The sequence below is a fragment of the Chionomys nivalis genome, chromosome 7 (assembly GCF_950005125.1).
Source record: "Chionomys nivalis chromosome 7, mChiNiv1.1, whole genome shotgun sequence".
NCBI lineage: Eukaryota > Metazoa > Chordata > Mammalia > Rodentia > Cricetidae > Chionomys > Chionomys nivalis.
The window spans coordinates 80,749,647-80,774,767 of record NC_080092.1 but is presented as its reverse complement, the minus strand read 5'-3'; the positions used below and the strand labels follow the sequence as shown (position 1 = coordinate 80,774,767).

At 51.2% G+C, this 25,121-nt stretch overlaps 1 protein-coding gene across 2 annotated transcripts; it reads right to left on the bottom strand.

The window, feature by feature from the left end:
• Positions 1-627: 627 nt before the first annotated feature.
• LOC130877254 (signal transducer and activator of transcription 5A) lies at positions 628-22,792 on the bottom strand. Of its 2 annotated transcripts, XM_057774358.1 has the most exons (19): positions 22,565-22,792; positions 21,668-21,805; positions 21,240-21,396; positions 19,998-20,087; positions 17,584-17,758; positions 11,414-11,544; positions 11,042-11,193; positions 10,505-10,660; positions 9,945-10,124; positions 8,861-8,948; positions 8,644-8,766; positions 6,994-7,086; positions 6,227-6,433; positions 5,651-5,745; positions 5,426-5,556; positions 4,824-4,979; positions 4,194-4,245; positions 3,859-3,963; positions 628-1,980 (listed from the first exon to the last, which is right to left on the bottom strand). In XM_057774358.1, exons 2-19 carry the CDS (start codon positions 21,793-21,795, stop codon positions 1,830-1,832), a joined length of 2,370 nt encoding a protein of 789 aa, XP_057630341.1. In that variant the 5' UTR covers positions 21,796-21,805; positions 22,565-22,792; the 3' UTR covers positions 628-1,829. The 2 variants fall into 2 exon arrangements, with proteins under 2 accessions (XP_057630341.1, XP_057630342.1); XM_057774359.1 differs by lacking the exons at positions 21,240-21,396; positions 22,565-22,792 and having other exon boundaries at positions 21,668-21,726.
• Between the last annotated feature and the right edge of the window lie 2,329 nt (positions 22,793-25,121).

Sequence of the window (25,121 nt, the reverse complement as noted above, 5' to 3'; positions counted from 1 at the left end):
TCGCTTTGAGCTGAGGTAACCTGTCGTAAAGCTCCTTGTGCCCCAACTCTTAACTCAAAGAAGTGTGCTCCTGAGTCCAAGGCCCCAACCACGGGCTCTGGACTAATTTGTACATGGGTGCTGAGATCCAGTTAGGGCTAGCCAGGCCTCTCTCTGTCGTGGTCAGCATCCTTTATGCTCAGGCCACCACAGCAGTTGGAGGGTGCCACCTGCTGGACTCTGGGAAGAGGCCAGGGGAGGATGGGCTATTGTCCAGGCTCTTTACTGCCCCTGGCCACAGGAAAGTGGGCAATCTCTTTGGCACTGTCCTCAGTGATCCTTTACTGGCATCCTGAACTGTAGCTCTGCTCTTCCCATGCCCCCTCCCTAGTTATTCTTGCACCTTCTTTCCCCAAGTCCTTGAGCCCCTGCTTTCCTGGGCATGCTTCCCCGAACACACACTCACACACACACGCATATGCACACACACGTGTGCACACACAGTTTTTTAGCTTTCTGACACCGTTCTAGGGCAGCAGCACCCTTGAGATCACATCAAAGAGGGTACTCCAAGCTAAACTGGGAATGGACTGACTTCAAAGTCCATCACTCCATCACCCACTAAAACAGGAGGCAGACTGGTGAATCTACCAAAACAACAACAACAAAAACTTTATTCAAAAACACTGTTTACATAAATGTGAGACCTATGTACAAAAGAATACTCTGGTCATCCTCCGCTTCTTTCAGAGAACCTGAAACCAGGCTCCTCGTCAGCCAGCCCTGACTGCCTTGTCAGAGCCTCAGAGGGAGGAGCTGGTGAGAGGCCTTCTTAGACCACAGCCCATGATGCAACAGTGCAGGGCCTGTTCCGGGTTCTGCCTCCCATCAGAGGTACCCACTGAGTGCGCTTCTGCCTGACCTTGCAGATTGTGCTGCCTGCAGTGCGCAGCTGCTCTCTCGCTTTTCTGGTGCCACAGGTTTATTCCCCAGGTCTCCTGGTCCTCAACATTTAATATTCCCGTCCTTTCTGATAACAAACAAGGTTGCTGACAGGAAATGAAAAGCTGAAATGTGGTCTTGCACGCCTGTAATCCTTGCCATTCCAAAAGCGGAGGCAGGAGGATCATTCGTGGCCAGCCTGGGCTACATAGGCAGACCCTATCTCATAAAACAAAACGAAAACCAACAGCGAGAAAGTTGAGTCTATATGGAAGAATGAGGATATTAGACGGGGAAGAAAGGGATGTTGGGGATATGGACAAGGCCATTGAAGCCCATGTTCACCCTGGCTCAAAGATAAAGAGACCAAGATCCAACCTACTTAGCTCGGTAGCCCTGACTCAACCCAGGGCTGCTGTTTCCATGGTTGCGGCCTAAGCACACTGAGGACTCACAAAGTCTGTGTGTTACTAAGAGTGAAGCCCAGTCTTCCTAGGGAGGGAGAGCATCGGTTAGGCTGGCACATGTGCATGCCAGCTCCATACCAATACGGGTGAGGTTTCTCGCTCAGGACTGAAACTCCAGCTCGGTTGCCTAAACCTGCCTGCCTTCCTTCCTTTTCTAGAATCGCTTCACTTCAGTAGCCACTGAACTGATGAGAGACAGGAGAAAGGTTTGTCTGGAATGAGAGGTCCAGCTCTTGGGACCTTGAGGCCTGAACGAAAAGGCCACCACTTCTTAGCCATAGACCCAGACCTGTGTGGGTAAGGCGGCATTGCCACTGCTATTGCACCAACACACACGCATGCGTGCAACGCCGTCAGTATATACAGAGATACTACAGTCACACTGATGTGGGCTCTTCACATTGAAGGTGGTTTTCCAGGAGAAGTGTGGCGTTCCAGGGTTCAGGACAGGGAGCCTCTGGCGGAGGTGAAGAGGCCAGCGGGTGGGGAGAGGCGGGCATCGAGACTGTCTATGGGCCGGCGTAAGAGTTCTTCCACATGCCTGGCAACATCCATGGACTCATCCAGGTCAAATTCTCCATCTTGGTCGGAGCTGGCAAAGAGAGGGATGTTGGGGAAACTGTCCAGTCTCATGGCTCCAAGCCCCCATAGAGAGTCCTCCATCTGCTCCTCACAAAGACCAGAGTCTCATAGAGCCAGGACCAGGGGCACTCTGCTGGGACTCCCACCAGGCTGGACAGTAGTCACTGGCTCCTGGGAGACAGTCTAGTGCCACTCATATCTCTTGATATCACTTCATTTCATGATCCCAAGGAGTTCATTTTCCCTCACCTGGACTCTTCTGTAAGCCAAGGTGATTGGCCAGAGGGTTCTACCACTCACTCTGGGGTGTCCTTCGCTTACACGTACTGCCATACCCTCCACCAAGTCACTCTGGTAGCTTTTGGTCACTTAACACTAATCCTCAGACCACCTTAAGGTGAGCATTAGGAATAAGGAAGTTTGTTCTGGGCCACCTGCAGCTAGAATCAGAGTCTAGGTGTTGGCTGGGGGTGGAGGTGCAGGCTTTTAATCCCAACACTCACTTGTAAGGCAGAGACAGGTGGATCTCTGTGAGTTCCAGCCTGGACTACAGAGTGAGTTCTGGGCTAGCCAGGGCTACACAAACCCTGTCTTAAAGAATCAGAGCCCAGCTTCTGAGTGCTGAGGCCATTAAATAAGATCTCTTTGTGTAAGGACTTTTAAAGAATCAGAGCCCAGCTCCTGAGTGCTGAGGCCATTAAATAAGATCTCTTTGTGTAAGGACTTTGAAAGGAGGCTCGCTCAGACAGTTAACAGACTCTTCGCAAGTGTGAGGACCTGAGTTAAGATCTGCAGAGCCCACATAAAAAGCTGGGTGTGGCAGTGCCTGTCTGTAAGCCCAGCACTGGGAGGTGGGGCCGGCAGAGGCAGGAGGATCTTTGGAACTCATTGGCGAGCCAGCTTAGACAAATGGATGAGCGTCAGGTTCACTACAAGACAGAATCAGAAAATAAGGTGGAAAGTAATTGAGATGTCAACCGCTGGCCTCCACATGTGTGCACTCACACAAGCACATACGTATAGAGCCACGTAAACACAGATATATACCATACATAAATAATAATAGCAACAAAAAATCCCAGAAGCTGGTGACATGGCTCAGTGACACTTGGCAACAACAAATCAATCCTGACGATTTGAGTTCAGTCCCAGAACCCACATGGTGGAGGGAGAGAACTAAGTCACACAAGTTACCATCCCCCCCCCCGGCACAGATATTTTTAAAAATTAAAAATACAAGCAGTTCATAATCGCCTGTCATTCCAGCTGCAGGAATTCTGATGTCCTGTTCCAGCTTCCACAGGTCCACATTCGCGCGTGCGCACACACACACACAGTTTAAAACTTTAAAATTAAAAGACTCTCTGTGACTTCCACATGTGCGGTGGTCCGACTGCAATGTGCTGCCTCCCCAGTTCCAGCCATCCAGCCTAGGCTACCTTAGCTTAGAAAAGACCCCCCATTCCATTCTGCTCCCACCAACAACAGGGCACTGTCTCAAGCCCTTCTGACAACTTAATACATAAAAATTTTACCTCACCATCTCATTTGTGTTTCTCATGACAATTCTGTGGGGGCAGAAATGCCTGTCACCTCTAGTTTATACGTGATGGAACCACCCATCCAAGAAAATTTTCTCAGGCTCACATAGACTGAACCAGGATGAAGACGGGATCCTGGTTGTCTAGCTTCAAAAAGCTCTGTGTATTTTCCTCGTTGACTTCCTTTCTTTCACTTGGGCTGGACTAGACCCTGGGCCTAGGTTGGATGGAGTCAAATCCCAGCAACCTCTGGATTCCTCTGTTCCTCAGTCCTCCAGGAGTCCAGCCTGAGGCCAAACCCCAGTTTCTCTCCACGGACCCCGCCCCCCCATGAAAACAGGACTTACTTTTGTGGGTACATGTTGTAATGAGCCTGGGGGCACACTACTGGAGACGGGGCCTGGTCCATGTAGGTGGCGCTGGCTCCAGCATCTGCAGATGCATTGATAAACCTATGAAAGGAAGCAGAACACAGCCTCAGTGGCCAGAGAAACCAGTGACGCCAGGAAAGGGGCTTCTGGTCAAAGGGTCCCCATTGGTCTCCAGGGGCTCAGGCTGTCTATGGAGTCCTTGGTACTCTTTCCTTCTCGGGGGCTAAGCCATGTTTCCCAGTGTTGGAGGAAGAGCAAACAGAGGTTCAAGAGGCAATAGAAGACCCACAAGTGGGCTCTGGACAACTTACTCTGGGACCACTTGTCTGATCTGCGGCTTCACGTATCCATCCACTGCTTTTGCTGTGGAGGTGGGGCAGGGGGACACAGTGAGAAGAACATGTCATCGGCCCCCTGCCCACAGCACCCTGGAGCTTCCCCAGGGATGAAAGTTCCCAAGGACTTCCGATAACCCCCCACTGATGGATCCAGCCAGAGGGCCCCTTGGCTTCTATGCCCATTCCTCGTTTCTTTCCTAGCTGCTTGCACACCTGCAGAGCAAATGGCATCAAGAAGATGCAAACTCCAGCAATGGACCTAGCAGATAGAAAAGGAGAGCGAGTCCGTTTTGCTCCTCTATTTAACTTGGGGCAGTCTGTGGGGGCGTGGGAAGTGGTGAAAGCTGCCGACTAGAGGGCAGAAAAGTAACTCTTGGTGGGAACGACCCCCTGCTTCTCTCTGGACAGTTCTGCCTCTTCTCTGTGTGCAGATGTAGAATTGAGAACTTAGCTTTCTACTCAGCAGAGAAATAAACTGGGGGCGGGGGGGGGGGGCAAGGTTCACTTTCTCTTTCCAGGTGAGAGCGCTGAAACCCTCCATGCTGAGATCCAAAGCCCACAGAGGAGGTGCCCCTGCTCAGCCCTCTTGGCAGCTGGACGCACCAAGTATAGGAGTGTAGTATTTGGCAAAGACCTCATCCTTGGGTCGGTCTGGGAACACATAGATGAGGTAGCTCAGGTCCCCCAGTCGGTCAGCCAGGGACCGTATGGAGAAATCTCTCGTGGTGAACGGCTTCAGATTCCAGAGGTTTCGGTCCGCTGTAAAAGGGACAAGTCATTTCAAGCTGCCCTCACAAAAGGATCATGGTTGTAGGGTTGTGAGAAGGATTGCTGAAAGAACAGAGCCTTTCCCAGCATGCACTGCAAACCTAGCCTTCCTGCTCTGGCATGCAGGGGAGGGGGCTCATCTGGAATCTTAAGACTCAGCCAACTGGGCATGGAAGAGGTGTGGATGGCAAGAAGTTGCCGGGACTCACCAGGTGTCTGATGTCTGTGGAGTCGGTGGTTTTAGGTTCTGGGAGACCTTAAAAGTATTGGGAAGAGGCACCATCTTCCTTCCCATGCCTCCCATACCTTGAGCTCAGTTCCTGCCTCTCCTGAAAGTGGGTGACTACTAAGGACAGGGGGGCTCATGGATACGGGAGTGAGGCAATATAAGACAGGGCTCGTGGGGTTAGGTGTGAGACGAGGAGACAGGAACTCACGAGAGTCAAACTTCCAGGCAATAGTGATGCCTCCAATTTCTGAGTCGCTAAAGCGCAATAGGAAGGTCCCATCAGGCTTGTTGATGAGCAGGTCGTGGGCCTGCTGCTTGTTCACAAAGCCTAGGATGGCCCTGGGGGTGTGGTACATTTGGTGTCACGGCTGGGTAAGCGGACACCATTCCCAGAGTCCTCTCCCCACCTGCTGCCCCCGGCCCTGCTCCTCACCCGTCATTCCAGTGAGGCTTATGATGTTTCTTCAGCACCTCCATCACCCCATCAAACCACTGCCAGAAAGTGTAGTTCCAACCTGGCAAGTTCTCCTGTGAGTCCCAGGACACCCCGAGTCACAGCGGGCCTGGAGTCGGTGCCCTTAGCTCCCGCCATGCCTGCTCCCAACTCTCCTCCGAGGGTCGGGTTCTGGCACCCCCACCCACTCAAGTTCTCATGCTTCTATACAAGGGCTAGTCGTGTGAGAGGGACAGAGGCTATGAGGACTTGTGTGGGCTGGAAAGACCCACCAAGGTCAAGGTCATTCTTGCCTCATTCTTTCAGTGAAGCACAAAGAAAGGGACAAGCCCACCAGCGGGTCCCTGCTCTGGGATTCTCTCCTCCTACTGTGGCTCACATGATGACCATGTTACCCATGGCCCCTGTAGTCTGAGAGCCAACCTATCCTGATTACAGGGAGTGGGGTTGGGGTAGAGGGTCACCCTCCGAGGGTGGTAGCCTGACTTCACGCTAAGAGAAAGTGTGACAGGACCCCGATGGTGTCCAGCAGATGGTTGGCGGCCGGCCGCTCACCCGGTTGAACTGGGACCAGGACACGGACATGCTGTTGTAGTCATCGAGGTGGCTGTTGCTGCTGTTGAACAGTTTCTGGGCCAGGAACACCAGGTTCTCCTTGGTCAGGCCCCGGTTGCTCTGCACTTCGGCCTTGAATTTCATGTTGAGCGCTTCACACAGCTGCGGCCATAGCACTTTGTCAGGCACGGCAAATGGCACCCTGCCCTGAGAGAGCGAGAAGAAAGGAGACGAAAAGGCAGACTAAGGGAGCTGGAAATGTCCACATATAAACACTCACGCACACTCACGCATGTGTAAGATATACAGGGCTGAGAATCATCCAGAAAGAACATACACAGAGGAGAATTGTCGGGGACCAGCCCTGACACAAATCATCTTTTACGCCAGAGTGGAGGTGTGGGAATGAAAACACAGCTTCCACGACTGTATCGGGAGGGAGGTTTTAGGGATCCTCTATGTGATGGGGAACGGAAGACCAAAGGGAAGAGGGAGGGAGATAGTAGAGTCCAGCAGAAGCAAAGGCCCAGACCGGGGGCTGAGGATAGTGGTCAGGAACCCCAGCCATAGGGAAAAGGAAAGCAAAGGCAGAGGCAGAAACCAGTCCCATTCCTTGGAGACGCTAGTCAATTCTGAGTCCTGAAACCTAGTCAAGGCCTTAGGCCATACCAGCAGAAGGCACCCACCTCACGCTGCCCACCTCACTGTCCAGCTCAGCTCTGGGGCCTACAGAGTTGAACCAAGGTGGAGGGCCCAAGAGAACTCACCGGTTCAGCAAAGGCGTTGTCCCACAGCACGGTGGCAGTAGCATTGTGGTCCTGGCTGCCATGAACGATGACAACCACAGGGAGGGACAGGGTCTGTGGAAGCCATAGAGTAAGAATTGAAGGGTTTCAACACAGTCTGAATAAGAAAGACTCCAAATCCTTACCTCAGGCACACTATTCAGCCACAAGCCCTTCCCAACAGTCCCGAGCTAGGCTCGCTGGCTCAGCTGGCTCACGTTTGAGGCAGAAGGACTGAGAAGTCAAGGCTAGTTTAGGCTATATAACAAGATCTCTCTAAAACAAAAACAAGACCCTTGAGGATATATTTCTTCTTAGTCTATTGCCCAAGTAATATGGTGATGGACACAGCAAACAGGTACCCGCAGAATCAAAGTGGGTTCTCAGGGCATTGCAGGGTAACTGGGCTGAGGCAAGAGCCCTGTGACGCTTTGTATCGTATCACATTAGATAACGCTTTTTGTTGTTGTGTTGTTTTGTAAACAGGGTCTCACGTATCCCCCAGGCTGGCCTTGAACTCCCTGTGTAACTGAGAATGACCTTGAACTTCTGATCTTCCTGAGTACACCTTTGGGTTACAGGCAAGCACCACTATTACTGGTTTTTATATGGTGCTGGGGATCAAACGCAGGGCTTCCTTCATGCTAGGCAGACATTTTACCAACTAAGATAGATTCCTAGCCTGCTTCCTAAATTGTATTTTATTTATTATTATAAATGTGTGTGTGTGTGTGTAAGAGAGAGAGAGAGAGAGAGAGCTATAGCATGCGTAGGAATATCAAAGGACAACTATTTCAGGAATCTATTTTCCCCATCTACTGTGGGTTCCAGGCTTCAAATTCAGGATGTTAGGCTTGTAGAGCAATCGCTTGCACCGGCTAGGCCATCTTGCAAGCTCCACTTTTTTTTTTTTTCGAGACAGGGTTTCTCCGTAGTTTTTTTTGTTTTTTTTTTTTTTTTGTTTGTTTGTTTTGTTTTTTGTTTTTGGTTCCTGTCCTGGAACTAGCTCTTGTAGACCAGGCTGGCCTCGAACTCACAGAGATCCGCCTGCCTCTGCATCCTGAGTGGGCGTGCGCCACCACCGCCGGCTTGTTTGTTTTTAAAAGGTGGTTGTGAGCCATCCTGTGTGGGTACTGAGAACAGAACCTGGGTCCTCTGAAAAGACAGCAAATGCTCTTAAGTGCTTCTGAAATGTCCAGCTCCTTTTTAAAAAAATGATTTTCTGTGTAAGGGTGTTTTGTCTACGCACGTGTATGTGCCCCAAGTTCATGCATTGCCCATAGAGGTCAGAAGAGGGCACTGGATCCCCCTGGAATTGGAGTCACAGTTGGTTGTGAGCTGCCATGTAGGTGCTGGAAATTGAACTCAGGTCCTCTGGATGGGCAGCCTGTGCTCTTAACTACTGAGCCGTCTCTCCAGTCCTCCAGTCCCTGCTATTTTGCTTTTTGAGACATGATTTCAGGCTGGCCCTGAACTTCTGCTCCTCCAGTTTAGCTCCCAGCTCCCGGGATTTCAGGTGTACACCATCACACCCAGCTCAGTCTGCAGCTTTCCCGCAGGAGCCAGGTCACTTTGGGCAGGCCCCTTCACTCAGCCAGAGGGCCTTCATGGATGGAGCAGCAGGAGCCTCACCTTCACCTGGAACACCAGCTCATTGCTGCCTACACTGAACTGGGACTCAAACAAGACCGTGAACTTCTCCTCCGTCACAGACTCCGCGCCACGCCTGTCGGCTCGCTTGATTCTTTTCAGGGACTGCAGAGCGGGGAAACCAGTATAAGACAGGAAGAAATGGCCACCAGGCCCCTGCCCTGGGCAGATCTCCCCTCCACGGCAGACCCGGCCTCACCATGTTCCTGAAGTGGGCGCTGAGGGTGCCCGTGGCCTGGTGATACTCCATGACGCAGCAGTTATTCAGGATCTCGCCGCTGCACTCACTGCAAAGAGAGGGAGCCCGGCTCCACAGTGTGATGCCAGGGTCTGCACCAGGGCTTTGTGCACACTAGGAGGCAAGGGTCAATGACTGACATCTCTGGGCCCGGGAGACATGTTGTTAATGGACCATCAGTGATGAGACAAGCCTCCTATATCTCCCCACTCACGCCAGTGCATCCGTGCACTACATAGATAGCTTTTCAGGACCCATTTCTCAGGTCTCACTTGCCTCTCCACACCCAACATGTGGGTTCTGCCTGAAAAACAAACACCCCTCTCTTTCCAACCCCAGCACTAGCAAATCCCTATCCAACGGCTCCTCTGATAGGACTCTTCAGGGACTTTTGTTTATTTTTTAAGACAGCATCTGACTGCTTAGCCCTGGTTGGTCTGAAACTATGTAGACCAGACCAGTCTTAAACTTACAGAGATCCACTTGCCTCTGCCTCCTGAGACTGGTATCAAAGTATGCATCACCACGTCTGGCTGACCTTGTTTGTCTGGTTTGGTTTATTGAGAGAGTCTCTAGCTGTCCAAGCAGGTATTCTACTGACTATGGAGCTTAGGCTGACTTTGAACTCTTAATTCTCCTGCCTCTGCCTCCCGTGGACTGGAAATATAAGGATGTGTTAACCCACCCACTCCAGGCTCAAGCTAGCAACCACCAGCAAAATGAGCCCCTGTACATGTGTGTGCCTGTATGTCATACGACTGTGCCAGCAATCGCAGATCATTGAACGCCATCTGCTTTGCAGGCCAGTGGTCCAGTTAAGAGAAAAGCGAGTTCTCTTTGGATCACAGTGGTGTGCCCACTGCTCAGCACAAATAGTTGGACCACACAGCAGTTCAGTGTTGGCTGCCCTAAGTATTAGACACAGGCAAGGCTGTGGGGCAGCACTCAGAGGGGCACAAGAATGCCTGGAAGGGCGCCCATACAGGCCCCACCTGAGCAAGAGAAACAGCACCCAAACCCAGTACAGAGGGACAGGCACACTCACTTGCGGGTGTTCTCGTTCTTGAGCAGGGACTTGGCCTGCTGCTCGCTGATGATGGTCGCCTTCACCTGCGGGGGGTTCATGTGCACATTCAGCTTCCCGCCCACCAGCAGGCGCACGGTGGCTGCAAACTTGGTCTGGGTCTTCAGGACCTGAGGAGGTTGCTTCTCGATGATGAAAGTGCTGCAGGGGACACAAGGGACCAGACAGTTGAGTGGATGCTGGCTCAGGGGAGATGGCTGGGAGGCCAGCTAGGAGGGGAGGACCTTCCTGTGGGGCCTGCTAGGAGAAGGAAGACAGGCAGAGGAGGAGGGGCCTGGCCTCTGTTTCCTGGAGAACATGGGGGGTTGGAGACAGGTGTGAGGGAGGCTGGACCCCACGGTGCTCGCTGCAGTGTCCCCAATGCACACTGGGCCAGGACAGTCCCAGCAGCAGAGGAACTAGGGCCACAGTGGGTGGGGGAAGGTGGAGGAGCAGGACTGGGGCAGAGCTCCTGGGTCTCAACATGCCCACCCCCGGGAACTGCCATGTCCCTCTGAGCATGACCAGGAGGCAGCAGTCACCTGGTGACAAGGGCTGAGATGATGTCTGTGATGGTGGCATTGACCTCGGCTAGCATCTCCTCCACGGGGCCTGGGATGGGCAGCTGCTGGCAGAGGTGCTCAGCCCTGCGGATCTGCTGCCGGTTCTGCCAGATGATCTCGGCCAGCTTCTCACACCTGCAAGGAGCCCAGGACCCTCAGAGATGGTGACCTCTGCTCCAGCACAGGCCTGGGAGGAGATCACATGACACTGTTCCCCCAACAAAACTCCCCTCATCCCCCCAAGGTGTTGGCACTGGTCACCACTACCCTGCACAGGCACAGAGGTCCCAACTTGGAACCAGCGAGCTCAAGAGTAGCCCTGTCTATGCTAAGGCACCGCTGTCCCTTGCGGGAGGTGGCACGGGTCTGAGGAGCCAAGTCCATCAGGAGCCCAGACACTGATAAAGTGAGAGCTGTCCCAGACAGCGGGAACCTGCTGCTCGGGCCAACACGGACAGAAGGCAGCTGGCACCATTGCCCAAGCCCCTGCCCACCCTGGCCACCTCCCGCCCTCACCAGGACTGCAGCACGTCCAGGCTGCCCTCAGGGGGACCCCCGTTCCCGGCCAGCTGCTGCCGCCGCTTCCACTGGATCAGCTCGTCGTCCAGGATGATGGTCTGTTGCTTCCGCAGCAGCTGCAGGGTTTTCTGGTGCTTTTCAGCCAGCTCCTGCGTGAGGACACAGCGGCCTTCTGACTCCCGGGGAGCAGCCCATAGAGCCTGGCCTAGGACCCAGGGCTTGGCCCTGCCCTCTCTACCTGCTCCACCTCATGTGTACCCCAGGAAAGAGGGGATCTGTTCTCATCTTGGCTGTGCGCCCTACCTGGTGCCCTGAATCTCAGGTGACAGAGCTCCCTCCCAGGGGCAGAGGGATGCAGAATGCACTAACCACACGGTACTGCTGCAGTGTCTGTGCCTCCCGCTGCAGCCAGGCCTCAAGGGACACTTGCTTCTGCTGGAGGGCTGTCTCCCGGCTCATGCGCTCCTGGGGGTTCAGCTGGGCCAGCTGGGCAAACTGAGCTGGAGGAGGGGACAGGACACCCACCATCATCATTTCTTGTGTCCATCAGGAACCCTAGAGGGTTCATATGCTCTGGAGGGCTTCTCAGAGTCGGGCATCCCATCGATGACAAGTCAGGCTTCCTACCAGGCATGCGTGCCCAGTGACGTTCCCTCAGAATTGCTCACAAGCCTCCTGAGTGCATCTCCCCTGAGCAGCATAAGCGGGTGTCTAGAAGAGGGTTGGCCCCGTGTGGTGACCCTTGCCTGCCCCACATGGCTGTCAGCAGGCCCTCCCCACGGGGCATGGAGATGGGCACGAGTGGCCCTGCTGTTTAAAAGCTGGGTAAAGATAGGAAAATACCTTGCTTTCCTGTGCCTCAGTTTCCCCATTTGTAAAAAGGAGAAAATACTGATGCCAGCTCAGTGGGCTATTATGGAGATTTTTTCCTCCCCCTCCCGAGAACTGCCTGTTTTACGTAAGATCTTTGCGGTTTGGTCCTAATTGGTGGACAGACGGCAGTCCGAAATGAGGGGTCGCAGAGACAAGACCTCCTCAGCCCCATCCCTGACATGGGAGCCCCATCCAGAGGCCCTGGCTCTTTCATCTTGTCCATTCATCCCTTCAGCTCAGCAGTTTTCTCAGGAGCAATGAATCTGGCTGGGACTGCATGGTGCCCGTGATGCCTGACTGGGGGGGCGGGGCATGAGCTCAGCTGAGCACTCAACTAAGAAGGAAAGAAAGACAGATGGACAGACAGACATGAGTTTTTCCAAGATCCCCTGGAATACCATCAGCAAGATTGTCATAAGGAACAAGGTGAGAGGTGGCAATGACTTAGAGGTGACATTGGGAAGCCCGTGGGTGGCAGGAACAGGTGGTGAGTGAGGCCTTAACATCCTTATCCATGCGTGTATGTACGCACTTGTGTGGTATATGTGTGTGTACTTGTATGAGTTGCATCGGGGGTGGGTGTTGACACAGATCATAAAGCTGAGGATGGCCTCAAACTCACTGCGTAGCTGGGGATAAACACTGAACATTTATTCTCCTGACTCTACCTTTGAAAGTGCGGGGACCACAGCCGTAGGCCACCACATCCAGCAGTATGTGGTACATGGAACTGAGCGACTTCCTGCATGTTAAGCAAGCCCTCCCCCAGTCAAGCCATATCCACAACCTTCAGCCCAGCGCCTTTCTAACATTTGAAAAGAAATCTCAAGACATGGGTGGGTCAGAGTCATGCAGGGAACAAACTCAGCAGCTCGGCTCAGCTCAGCATCAAACACATTCAGGGTTGAAGCTGCCTGTAGGTGCCCACTGCTAGCCACCCTCCCCTGTCCCACAGTTAAAGACCCTGGATGCTAACATTTATCACTATCTTTAGTGGCCCTTGAGCCTCCCAGAGTCCTTACTCGGGTCTAGTCAAGAAATTGTGCGTACTGGCATCTCTTATTCAAGTTCCTGGCTGGCCTCTGAGAACCATGTCACACTGACCTGGTCCTTGCCCCAGGGACACACAAGCTGGAGCAGACAAAAGCAGCACTAGACAGCTAGGACAAGCCCACACCTAGAATCTAGGAATATGGTTCCCATCTTCCTGTAATGTGGTGGGCCAGACGCGCACTGCCCAGATTCAGAACGTCCTGCTGAACACAGGAGGACCAATACTCTGGCCCAGATTCCCCCTCAAGGTTCCATTTAGGTCTCTCCTGTCCAATTGCACAGGTTTCTGGGATGGAGGCCAAAAGATCCACACCAACTATTGGCTCCACTGGAGGAACTAGGTCTTCCCGTCTGCAAACAGATCAGTACTTCGTGTTTTGTGTAGCGCTGGAAATCAAATCCAGGGCTCTGTGCAAGCCAGCCCCATGTTCTTTTGCTGAACGACATCTCCAACCTTCTGTGTTTACAGTATTGAGCGGGATAAACGAAGTCAAACCGACACCACACACACATGGATGCGAACCTCACCCAAAATCCAAAGCTAGACCTGTGCACAGGCAACGGGAACAGCTCGATTTAAAATGGATTGTCAGTAGCTGGCGGTACGTGCCTGTAATCCCAGCACTTGGGAGGTCGAGGCAGGAGAACCGGGAGTTCAAGGTCGTTGTCAGTTACACAGTGAGGCTGAGGCCTGTCTGAGTTTAAAAACAGGAAAAATACGAAGCAAAACTCAACAGCATGCTGTCTACATTATAAAACCTTTTTTATGTTACAACTGGTCTTGATACAGTATAAATTTTTTAAAAGCATGGCTAAGGGGCCAGGGAAATAGCTCAGGACTTGAGTTTGCATCCCCAGCATCCACATAATAAAAGCCCAGAATGAGGGTGCTCATCTGAAACCCCAGTTTCATCATAGGGGAGGGGGGTGCGGGAGGCAGAGAAGGAGGATCTCTGAGGCTCAGGGCTCCAAAATTACAATTGAGAAAAACTGAGAACAACGCTAGATCTCAGCCTCTGGCCTCCACATGCAGAAACGCGCTTGGGCACCAATGCTCACGTGCGTATATGCACACGAGAGGAAAAGATGGAAGGAAGTATAAAAAGGAAATTTAAGAATGAACATGAGAGGTGGTGCAGGTCTTTAATCCCAGCGCTTGGTAGGCAGAGTCAGGTGAATCTCTGCGTTAAAGCCAGCCTGGTCTGCAGAGTGAGTTCCAGAGTAGTCAAGACTATATAATGAGATCCTGGTTTGTTTTATTTTGTTTCTTTTTTTAAAAAGGCATAATAATAGATGCTCAGCAATTAAGAGCTCCTATTGTTCTTCCAGAGGACCCCGGTTTGATTCCCAGAACCCATGTCATATCTCACAACTGCCTATACTTTTAGCTCATAGAGTCACATATATACATAAATAAAAATCAAATAAATACAAAAAGAAAGAAAGAAGAAATGGGCATGACAAAGCACATTTGTAATCCAGGCACTTGGAAGGCTAAGACAGGAGGATCACGAGTTCAAAGTCAACCTGGGTTATAGAGCATAATCCTGTCTCAAAAGCCTAAAAAAAGAAAAAGAAAAACATTTCAGAAAAGTCAGAATGATTGTCTAGATTGACTAGAAAACCATACTAATCACAAACGTGTCTACCAACACCTACTAACAATTTCAAAATTTATAAAGGAAATGCTACAAAAAAGCATCATAGAAGTTGTCAATTGCTTAATCATGGCGGGGTATTTTGATGACTCTCTTTTAGGAGCTGATCAACTGAAAAAAATTCTTTTTAAATAAATGGAACGACAATAACAAAAAAATGTCAGCCTGGTGAGGTGGACCAACAGGTAAAGGAGCTTTCTGACAAGGACTAGGACCCGAGTTCAATCCCAAGGATCCACATTAGAAAGAGGAGAGTCAGCTCCCACAACCTGCAGTGACAGACCTGTGTTCCCACACGGAGAGTCAGCTCCCACAACCGGCAGTGACAGGCCTGTGTTCACACACCTGTGCACATGCATGAACACACACAATAAATAAGTAAATGCAAGTTTTTTTAAAAAACTAAAGACCAAGACCAATGGTTCTCAGAGTCATTTAAGGAACTTCTGGCAACTGTCTGAGACCCTCAGAAAAGACCCACAAAGGAAAACAACATTTTTCATAAAGTTATAAGACCTTAATTGCCTTGCCACAGCTTTTGTTTGAAATTTTTTTTAACTTGTCAAATTGCATAGTATACACCGAAGATAAAACAATACAGCAAAAAAAGAATTTGTTCACAAAATTTTTTGAGTTTTCTTACTGTACATTATTAACGTTATGTGCCCCAAGGGCAAAAATCATTGCAAATAAATAAATCTTGAATTTTAACTGGTAACTTTGTAATTGGGAGTAATAATAACTTTTTAATTTTCTTGTTTTAAAATAATTTTGATTTTCTCTCTGAAAATTTTACACATGTGTATAGCGTATTTTGTTCATATTTACCCTGCCATGTTTTTTGAGTGGGGGATGTGGTTTCACTATGTAGCCCAGGCTGGCTCTAAACTCCCCATCCTCTTGCCTCAAGCCCTTCTCTGACCCCAGTGCTGAGATTATAGGTATGCACCACTAAGCCTGAGTCTTCTATCCTTCTGTTTTTGGAAACAGGATGTGATTTAGCTCAGGCTAGCCCTGAACTTCCTATGAAGACGACCTTGAACTTCTGGTCCATCTGTCTCTACCATCCAATTACATGGAATTACCATGTTTAATTTATACAAATCGAACCCAGGACCTCATCATACTGGGCAAACCCTCTGCCAACTGAGCTACATCCCCAGCCCTGAGTCTCCACTCTTGCTCGCTAACAAGTGTGCAGTGGAATTTTCCAGAGGTTACAGGTCATCACCACAGACTGAAAGCAACACACAGCTATCTTTTATCAAGGCGAACACGAAAGACATTTGCAAATATAGTCATGAGTCGCGTAAGGATGTGGACGCATTCTGAGAAACGCACCACTGGGGATTGTCGTTGGGTGGCTATCAGAACACTTCACGAGCTAGATGTCATGGCTCACTACACACTTAGACCATGTGGGGTGTAATATCATACCCGTGTTATACCGTCCATGGCCACTTCTGTTCTACTCGCTAAATTTGGCTTTGGAAAATATAGGGTATTTTTTCTTTGTTTTTCCTTTTATGTTAACATTCTCAAATTTGCTATGGCTGTTTGAGGAGACGATCAAAGAAGACATGTTCTTTTCAAGCACACAAGATCTAGCCACCAAGACAGAACATGTGCTGGGCCCTAAAGTCCCAATAAATTTGTAAGCTCCGAGAACATACGGAACCCTGTCCTGTAGTCACGGTCGAGTCCAATGAAAAGATAGCATCAAAGTCAGTAAAAGCGCAATATCTAAACAGAGTAGACAGAGGGAAGTCAAACAATGCATTTCTAAACAAAACACAGGTAATGGGATTAATCCCGAGCGAGACGAGAGGAATTTCCAAGTGAACAGAAGGAACACACAACTGCTTCAGAAGCCCGGGGTCCTATAAAGCACTTTGTAGGGGAAGATTTATATCTTTGAAAAATATGTATAGAGAAAGCATAAAATTTACTCTTCCCATGCTTTTAATCTCAGCATTCAGCAGGTGGCATCAGGTGATTCTCCTTGATTTCAAGTCCAACCTGGTCTACAGAGTGAGTTCTAGGTCAGTCAGGGCTACATAGCAAGACCTTGTCTCAACAAAACAAAAATCACTCTTTCCTACAGTTTCTGGGAAAGATATTTTACACAGATAAGTAGATAGAAACCTATGTAGCTGGGTTTTGATTGTACATTTATATATCTCAATACATGTGAGAGGACTAAAATCGATACCTAAGTCTCTAAGAAAAAAGGATAAAGACACAGGAAAAGGCAGTAGGCCCCTGCCTGTCCTCACTGGACCAGTGGAGCCAGCCTATCTCTAACATTAATCTCCAGACAACTCACATTGTACCTGGAGCTAACTCTTGAGATAATTTTTCTTTGCCCACACCCTTATTAAGGCAGCCATTGACAGACTACAGAGCTGGGAGCTAGCAGAAGTTTTACAGTCACCTTGCCTCCAGGACCAGATTCCCTTAGAGTTTCAACTAGAGGCAAATCGGGTTTTCTAGCTCTCCTCAGCCCGCTCAACCAGTGGATGCCATCCTTCTGGTTGGAGCATACTTGGTCCATGCTCTTTTAATTGCTCACACTTCACTGACTGCCTAAGATTAGGGAGAGTCTCTTGGTTAGGAAGATACAGGGGTCTTATGACCTATCTCTAGCAACTCATTGATTCTGCAGCTCACAGGCAACCTAGGCCAAGTTATTTGTCTGACACCAAGCTATGCCCTCTGCAGGCTCCTTGGGAAGTTGCTTTGTATTATGCATGCAAAGAGCTTAGCCTAGAACCTAGACTACAGCAAAGGCTCAAAGCGCCTCCCCCCGCCCCCGAAGCCTGTCAATTCTTACAAAGTTTGGGGCCAAAGTGCCCAAGGGATGGTAAGCTTCCTCTCCTGCTGAAAATCACAGAATGTTCCTCCCTTCCACCCTCAAGATGCTTGTGGCATCCTGGACCGTGATGCGGGCCTCACCTTGGATCCGCAGACTCTCCTGATACTGGATGATGAAGTACTCTTGGGTCTGCTGCAGCTTCTTCAGCTCATTCTCCGTGTCCTGTGTGATGAGGCGCAGCTCCTCAAACGTCTGGTTGATCTGAAGATGCTTCTGGGACATGGCGTCAACCAGGACACCAGCAGGGGAGCTGCACTGGGGAGAGAATAGATTGAGGGGCAGTGACAGGCGCAGTGTGCCAGGCAGAAAAGAGGAGAGAAAACCTGGTGCACCAACACTAAACACCCCAAAGTTCAAATCCAGGCTTAGAAGGGGGGTCAGAGGATTGTCGATGCCAGAATTGGAGTAGAAAGGGAAGAGAGAGAGGAAATCAGTGGACTGGTAAATAATGGAGACTTTGGGGCAGAAATTTCTGGTTCAGATCTGGTTTTACAGAGGAGAGTGTTGAACGAGCCCATCACGTTTCCTTTAGAGAAACTAGAAGCGAACACTGGCCAGGTGTCACGTGGACGATCTACCTCCTAAGGATGAGGCCTGCGCCTCCTCGTTCCATGGTTATCTACTGGCCCAATGCCACCGATTGTGCTAAGTGCTGGGGACCCAGTAGGAGACAGGGCCCATGGACCCACATATGTCCTCACTCACACCTGGAGGGAGGGGGCATCCCAGAGATGCCCAAAATAAAGCGACAGGAGAGACATCAAGAATGCCTCTTTGAGTCCTGCCATTCCTAGAACATCTGGTTGAGAGGGGACCATGTGGTTGGGGACTTTCCAAGTTAGTGTTCTTAAAATAAAATCCAAACTCCTTTATTCAGCCTGGCAGGTGGCCTCTGACTGCGTCCTCCCTCCCGGGGGCCAAGGCACAGCAGGTCTGTATGCTGTCTGTATCTGTCCCTACAACACAGCGTGTGCCTGCCTCAGGCCCCTTGCACTAGGGGGTCAATCAACCTGGGAGCATTCTGGCGGCACTCCAAGCCCATATTGGGGATGTATGTGTGTTTCTCAACCTAGCTAGAGTCTTTTGTGAGGGCAGTTTCAACAAGGCAGGGATGTGGAATTGGGCTGGAAGATGCAGCGCCTGGCTCCCGGTTCTTGTGTATTGGTCCTCTGCTCTCCACCTGCAGGTCTCCAACCAGAAGGCATCACCACACCCTCCGGCCCCAACATATGCTGCTGTTACTTTAGGAGGTGGACGTCCTCCCTCCTTCTTTCCCCTCTGCCCTCTTAGGACACACCCCTGCCAGCTGCCCAGTGTCTTCACACTCAGCTCATTCAGTCCAGTCCTTCTAGGTGGAAGCTGCTCTGTTTTAATCTTTTATTGTATTTTTAAATCCTTCCCTCCCTCCCTCCCTCCCTCCCTCCCTCCTTCCTTTCTTTCCTTCTTTGGTTTTTGTGAGACAGCATTTCTCTGTGTAGCTTTGAAGCCTGTCATATATATATATATCAAGGTTTTTCTGTGTAGCCCTGGCTCTCTTGGAACTCTGTAGACCAAGCTGGCCTTGAACTCACAGATCCACCTGCCTCTGCCTCCCAAGTGCTAGTATTAAAGGTATATGACACAACCCCCTGGTAAAAATTTTATTTTTGTTGTTGTTGTTGTTTGTCTTTCGAGACAGGGTTTCGCTGTGTAACATTCCTAGCTGTCCTGGTACTAGCTCTGTAGACCAGGCTGGCCTTGACTTTACAAAGATCCGCTTGCCTCTGCCTCCCGACTGCTGGTATTAAAGGTGTGCACCACCACTACCTGGCCCAAAAATTTTATTTAAAAGATTTATTTGCATGCGTATGTGTGTGTGTTTAAAATTTCCTCTTCTTATCTGTCCATTCTTAGCCTGCATATAATTTCATTTAACCCTCGTGATGATCTTATATTGCAAGTGCTATTACTATCCCTAGTCTACCACGGTGGGAGCTGGGGATGCAGCTTAAGAGTACTTCCTTAACATGTTCAGTGCCCTGGGTTTCACCATGAGAAGCCAGGAAAGAAAGAAGATATCAAAGACAGGGAAAATGAAAGGAAGAGAGACTGGAGAGATGGCTCAGCAGTGTACACTGAGCACGTATACTGTTCCTGCAGAGGACCCGGATTCGGTTCCCAGCACCCATATCAGACATTCACAACTGCCTATAGTTCCAGGGGATCTCATGCCTCTGGTTGCCATTAGGCACACTTGCACACACACAGTTAAAATAAGATAAGTCTTATTTTTAAGAAAGGAAGAGAAAGGGAAGGAAATGAAAGGAAAGAAGAAATAGAGGTTTGGAGAGCCAGGGACTGGCCCCAGCCTGCCATATACCGCCTCTCACACTTTTCCCTGTGTTTTCTTTCTTTTGTGCTCGCCTCATAGCCGTGTTACATAAACACGGTAGGATCTAGAGAGGGATTCTCGTGGATGGCTCTCCAGCTTCTCTCCATGCCTACAGACACTCACGTTGTTGGCTTCTCGGACCAGCCTCTGTTCGTTGTACAGAATGTGCCGGATACAGCGAACCAGCTCCATGGGGCAGCGGTCGTAGGTGTTCTGAAAGAGGACAACAGGAACCATCAGTGGCCACCTGGTTCTGACCACACCACCTTCCTTACCGTGCCCATCCCTCAGCCTCAGCTCTTCCTGGGAAGCCCCAAGATTATCAGACACCTCTAACTCTCCTTTGCCCTTCTTTCCCCCTCCCCAGCTTCTTACTAGGTTTACAGTAACTTAGAAACTAACAATCTAAACACAAAGCACGCCCAGCCTCCCACCAGCTTTGACTCTCTGAAGCATGGAACTCCTATGACAGAAACTCAAACTGTTCTCATGTCATGGATGAGAAAATGATGTTCAGATAGGCTAGGCATATGTCCTGAGGCAAATGTGTGTGTGTGTGTGTGTGTGTGAGAGAGAGAGAGAGAGAGAGAGAGAGACTTGGGGCGTCTGATGTCAACATCAAGGTCTCCCCACTAGGCACCTGGTCCTGGGCTCCTGTTTTGTTTTCCTTCAGGTTTCTGATGTTTCTTCCTTTTTCTAGGATGAAGCTTTTATTCCTCCCTGCCACCCCCCCCCCCCGCCCTGCATCCCGCCGTTTGGATGTAAGAGGGACTCTCTAAGAAATACGAGTGAATTCCGATAAATTCTTGACCATGAATGCCACCCACACCCCTTTCCTGCTTCCATAAACTCGCTGCCCCTCCATAGAAAGGGGAGGCTACTTTCTCATTCTAAGCCTTTAATTCAAAGCCTTTTGTTCCAGTCTTGCTCCCGGGCAGTTCTACCTCTCTTCAGCCACTCTCTTGCCTCTAAATGAACCCCAAGGGGAATGGCTGCTTGCCTTACCCCTCATTTCTAGACTCTATCAGTCTTTCTTTCTCCTGCGAAGGCTCCACCTGACTCAGTTTCTTTCCTTCTCTACTGCTTGATCTGTCCATAGTGCTACTTCACCCACCTCCACCTCCTCCCTGTGCTGGAATCACCCCCCCTTCTCCCTCCCCAGCAACTCCCACCTCTTGCCTTGTAATATGTTAAAGGAATCTGACTTAGAAAGAGGGGGTGGGGGAAATTGAAGAAAAGTTGCCAGTAAGCTTTTGGTCACATGGTGACTCAGTGGCCAAGCCAGTAAAACTCCCAGGGGTTCTGATGTTGGAAGAGAAAGCTTAAGAGAGGGCCTTCCTGCAGAAGGCAGGCATTTACACCCACCTGGAGCTGCGTGGCATAGTGCCCCAGCTTGATCTTCAGCAAAAACCCATCTTCCCCCACCTGGTGTTCTGCCTTCTTCTGCAGCTCCTGCACCAGACCCTCCAGGAGCTGGGTGGCCTGGCCCCGGTCCTGGGGATTGTCCAAGTCAATGGCATCCCTTGGGACATAACAAGGAGAGAAAAACTGTACCAAGAGTGATTTAGGGCACTCCAGACCCATAAGACTCGCTCCTGGCGGCCGTGCATCAAAGTCTAGAAAAGTCTCCCTTCAGTAGCTCCCGTTTCCCTCTTCCCCTTTCCTGAGGACACCACCCCTTCCGCACAAGGACAGATAGAATCGGAGTCACACCAAACCACAAAGAGGAGACCCTTGGCCTAGATAGCAGGGACTCGCACTTAAGGTGAAGGTTTAGGGCCCAGCACACCTACCATGGCTGACTCTCGATCCACTGGGCCAGGTAGTGCCGGACCTCAATGGGGAAGTGCTGTCCATACAACACTTGCATCTGGCGCAGCGCATCTCCCTGGAGCTGCTGGGCCTGAATCCAGCCCGCCATGGCTGTTCACCTAGGGGAGAAAGTCAGTCATTTGTTCCGCAGAACTTTCTGGCCTGCCTGCGCCTTGCAGTGCCACCAAAGGACCTAAGGACTGCGGTGAGGTCAGGCTCCTCCCCTCACCCCAGGCACGCTTTCCTGTGCGGGAAGAGATGGCCACCCTTCCCTTCCAACAAGGAACCCTCGAGGCTGGGGGTGGAGACTTAGAGAAGCAGATGCCCTCCTCTCTTCATGTCCCCTCGCTCCATCGAGTCATCCCCAGACTAAAGGAAAGGGGCGGGGGGGGGGGCTACAAACCGAAAGAGAAACTTAAGAGACAGAGGCACACAGTCCCCCGACTAGAAACGACTGCAAAAATTCTTCCCATCCAGCCTCGGACCCACACTCTCAATGTTTGAGAAGGGAACTGTTCCAGTCCAAAAGTTAGGGCAATGCGGCGACCGCCACTGGAGGTTCAAGTCTCCTCAGGCACGTGTCTGGCACTGTCAGGGAGAGGACAATTGTCTCTGGAGCAGCCCTGGATTGCACTCAAGTGTCTGCCCGCTCCAGGTGGAGCCTGACAGTGTCACCGTCCATTGTGCGCGTCCACTACTGTCTAACCCCTGTACAGGTTCCTTGACCCTGATTCCTCTGAAGCTCCCATTCGAAGCCCAGACGGATGCTTGTCCCGTGTCAGGCCGGGGAGACTCTAGTGTGCTGGGTCTCAGGGACGCGGCTGCAGCCTATATCCCTTATCCACACGCCAAGGGCGACGCCAAGCCAATCCACCCACCTGGTGGTGCGGAACGCCTGCGGCTGTCTCTCCCGGCTCGGGCTCCTGATGGTTCCTGACGGCTCTTGACGGCAGCGGCGGCGGCGGCGGCTGTTACTACAGGAAGGAGCAGAGAGCAGCGATTTCCTCCTCAAAGGTCAGCTGCCTCCGATAGACCAAACACAGCGCGCGAGCTCGCGCCAGCACCCCTCCCAGCGGCGGTCGCTCCCTCCTTGCCTCCGCCCTCGTTCGCCTGCTCTCCGGCGAGTGCGCTGCTCCTACCGGAGAACCGACGGACCATCCGGCTGGGCGGCGCTGTGCAGAGGACCGCCCCGATGGTGGAGGTCCCCCCCCCCGGGAGTCCCGGTCTGAGCTCCCCCGCGGTTCCGAGGGTGGGGGTGAGAGGGGAACGTCCTAGGACAGCTAAGTTGGAGCGACTGAGGGTGCTGGGAAGTTCCGAACTCTGGAAATCCCAAACCAGGGCCTCAGTTTTATCATCTGTTAACTAGAAAACAAAAAAAAAAAAGTGCGAGGAGGAAGAAAAAAGGCTACCTGTGGATGCCACCTCTGTCGTCACCCTTTCTGTCTGTAGATTTACAAAGTATGGTGTGTGTGTGTGTGTGTGCGCGCGCGCGCGCGCGCGCATGCTAGCAGATAGGGTGTGAATGACTTCTATGACCCTGCAGAGCCAAAACTTTAGATTCCAGAAGAGCAAGCCCACCACTAAGGTCTCCACACCTCTCTCCTGGCTTGACCCCCACCATGTGACCTTCCCCCTTGAAGCAGGACCAAGGAAGACCTTGGCAATCATATGCTTCAACCTTCCACCCCCTTCCCGACCTTTGCAGGTAAGAAATGTCAATCCAGAGAAGAGAAGGGGCCTGCCCAGGACTGCACTGTGGTCACATCAGCAGACGGTGACCCATAAACTATTCATTCCCTCTGTTTACCTAGAAGGTGCTCATCTGAGGCTGGATGTCTGTCTTCTAAAAAGGCCCAGGAAGGGGTGTTTTTTGCGTTTTTCAACCTCACATCTGCCTGCAGACTTTGTCATGGCTGCAGACCTGCTCCCTGGAGCTTTGCCTGGATCAGAGTCCCCATCCCTAAGAGTTCCCCCTCAAGGCCCAAGGGTTGGACAAGGCCGAGCTGGAAGCCTGCCATCCCCTTTGTCCAGCTTCCCTCTCCTCTGGGCCTCCTCTCTGCCTGGCAGCTGGCATGGGCAGTAGCAAAGGAGGGGCTAGACTGGCTGCCTACTCACAGCCCATCCCAGCCAGGCCCCAGTCGCCTGGGGGGATCTTTCTCATTGGCTTCCTCCTCACTAATTTCATCTTGTGTCTTTTCTCTCCATTCCTAGTTCCTGATCTCTCTTTCTGACCCATAAGACCTCCCTCCCCGGTTTTATTCTTTTTACTTTGCGGGAGGGAGGGGAACCCTGAAGTTTTTCTGCAGAAGTTGAAATGTCTGGGCTCTCCCCGCCCTCTGTGTGTGGTCACGGTGACTTTACTTGGCAGGATCACGAGGAAAGGAATTGAAAACTGGGAGGTGGGTGTAAAGGAGATGGGGGGGACCTTGCTTTTCAGATGCTCCACAGGGACCAGATGGGGTAAGGGGTTCTGGAGAAGGAAATGTGATCCTTTCTCTCTCTGTACAGTGGGTTGGATGGGAGCCCATCAGACCCACAGCTCCAGATGAACATCAAGGAGCAATATTGGCAGTGGCCATGAAGGTGATTTTACCAATGCAAATAAAAGGCCAGAGAGGAGAAGTGACTTGACCAGAGTCTTGAAGCCTGCCAGTGGCAGATCCAACCCATAGCCCCCATGGTAAATGGACCCCACTTGGCACCTGTGCCCACCGATCTCACTGCAGCCAAGTATGGGAGTAAGTGACAGCAGGTTCCTCAGATTCCAAGTTGGGTTTCCCAAGTTCTCTGAGCTAACTCTACAGGTAGAGAATCATGCCAGCTGTGCCCTCCATCTGGATCCCTGGGAGCTGGTAGTACGGAGCTGCCCACCTGCTTCCAGGCATCAGCTCCTCCAGATCTCTCTCCCAGGACCCCCAGAAGTCTGCTGCTCCCACCAAACACCTGGCTGGGTTGGGCTTGGCTTGCTGGGAAGGTGGCCAGGCCTGTGTCCTAAAAAGTTAGGATGGAGGTGCCAGCAAACACCTGAAATGGAGGAGAAAGTCTTCAGAGCCCACTCATGTCCCCAGACCTAACGTGGGCCCATGGGTTGCTTTCTGACTAGGTCATTCTGAGCCTCTTAATTCTCCTATCTCTAAACATCATCATCATCTTCTTCTTCTTCTTCTTCTTCTTCTTCTTCTTCTTCTTCTTCTTCTTCTTCTTCTTCTTCTTCTCCTCCTCCTCCTCCTCCTCCTCCTCCTCCTCCTCCTCCTCCTCCTCCTCCTCCTCCTCCTTCTCCATCATCTTTTGTTTTTTTGTTTTTTGAGACAGGTTTCTCTGTGTAGTACTGGCTGTCCTGGAACTCTCTCTGTAGACCAGGCTTGCCTCAAACTCACAGGATTCACCTGCCTCTGTCTCCTAAGTGCTGGGCCTAAGGCATGTGCTATCACTGCC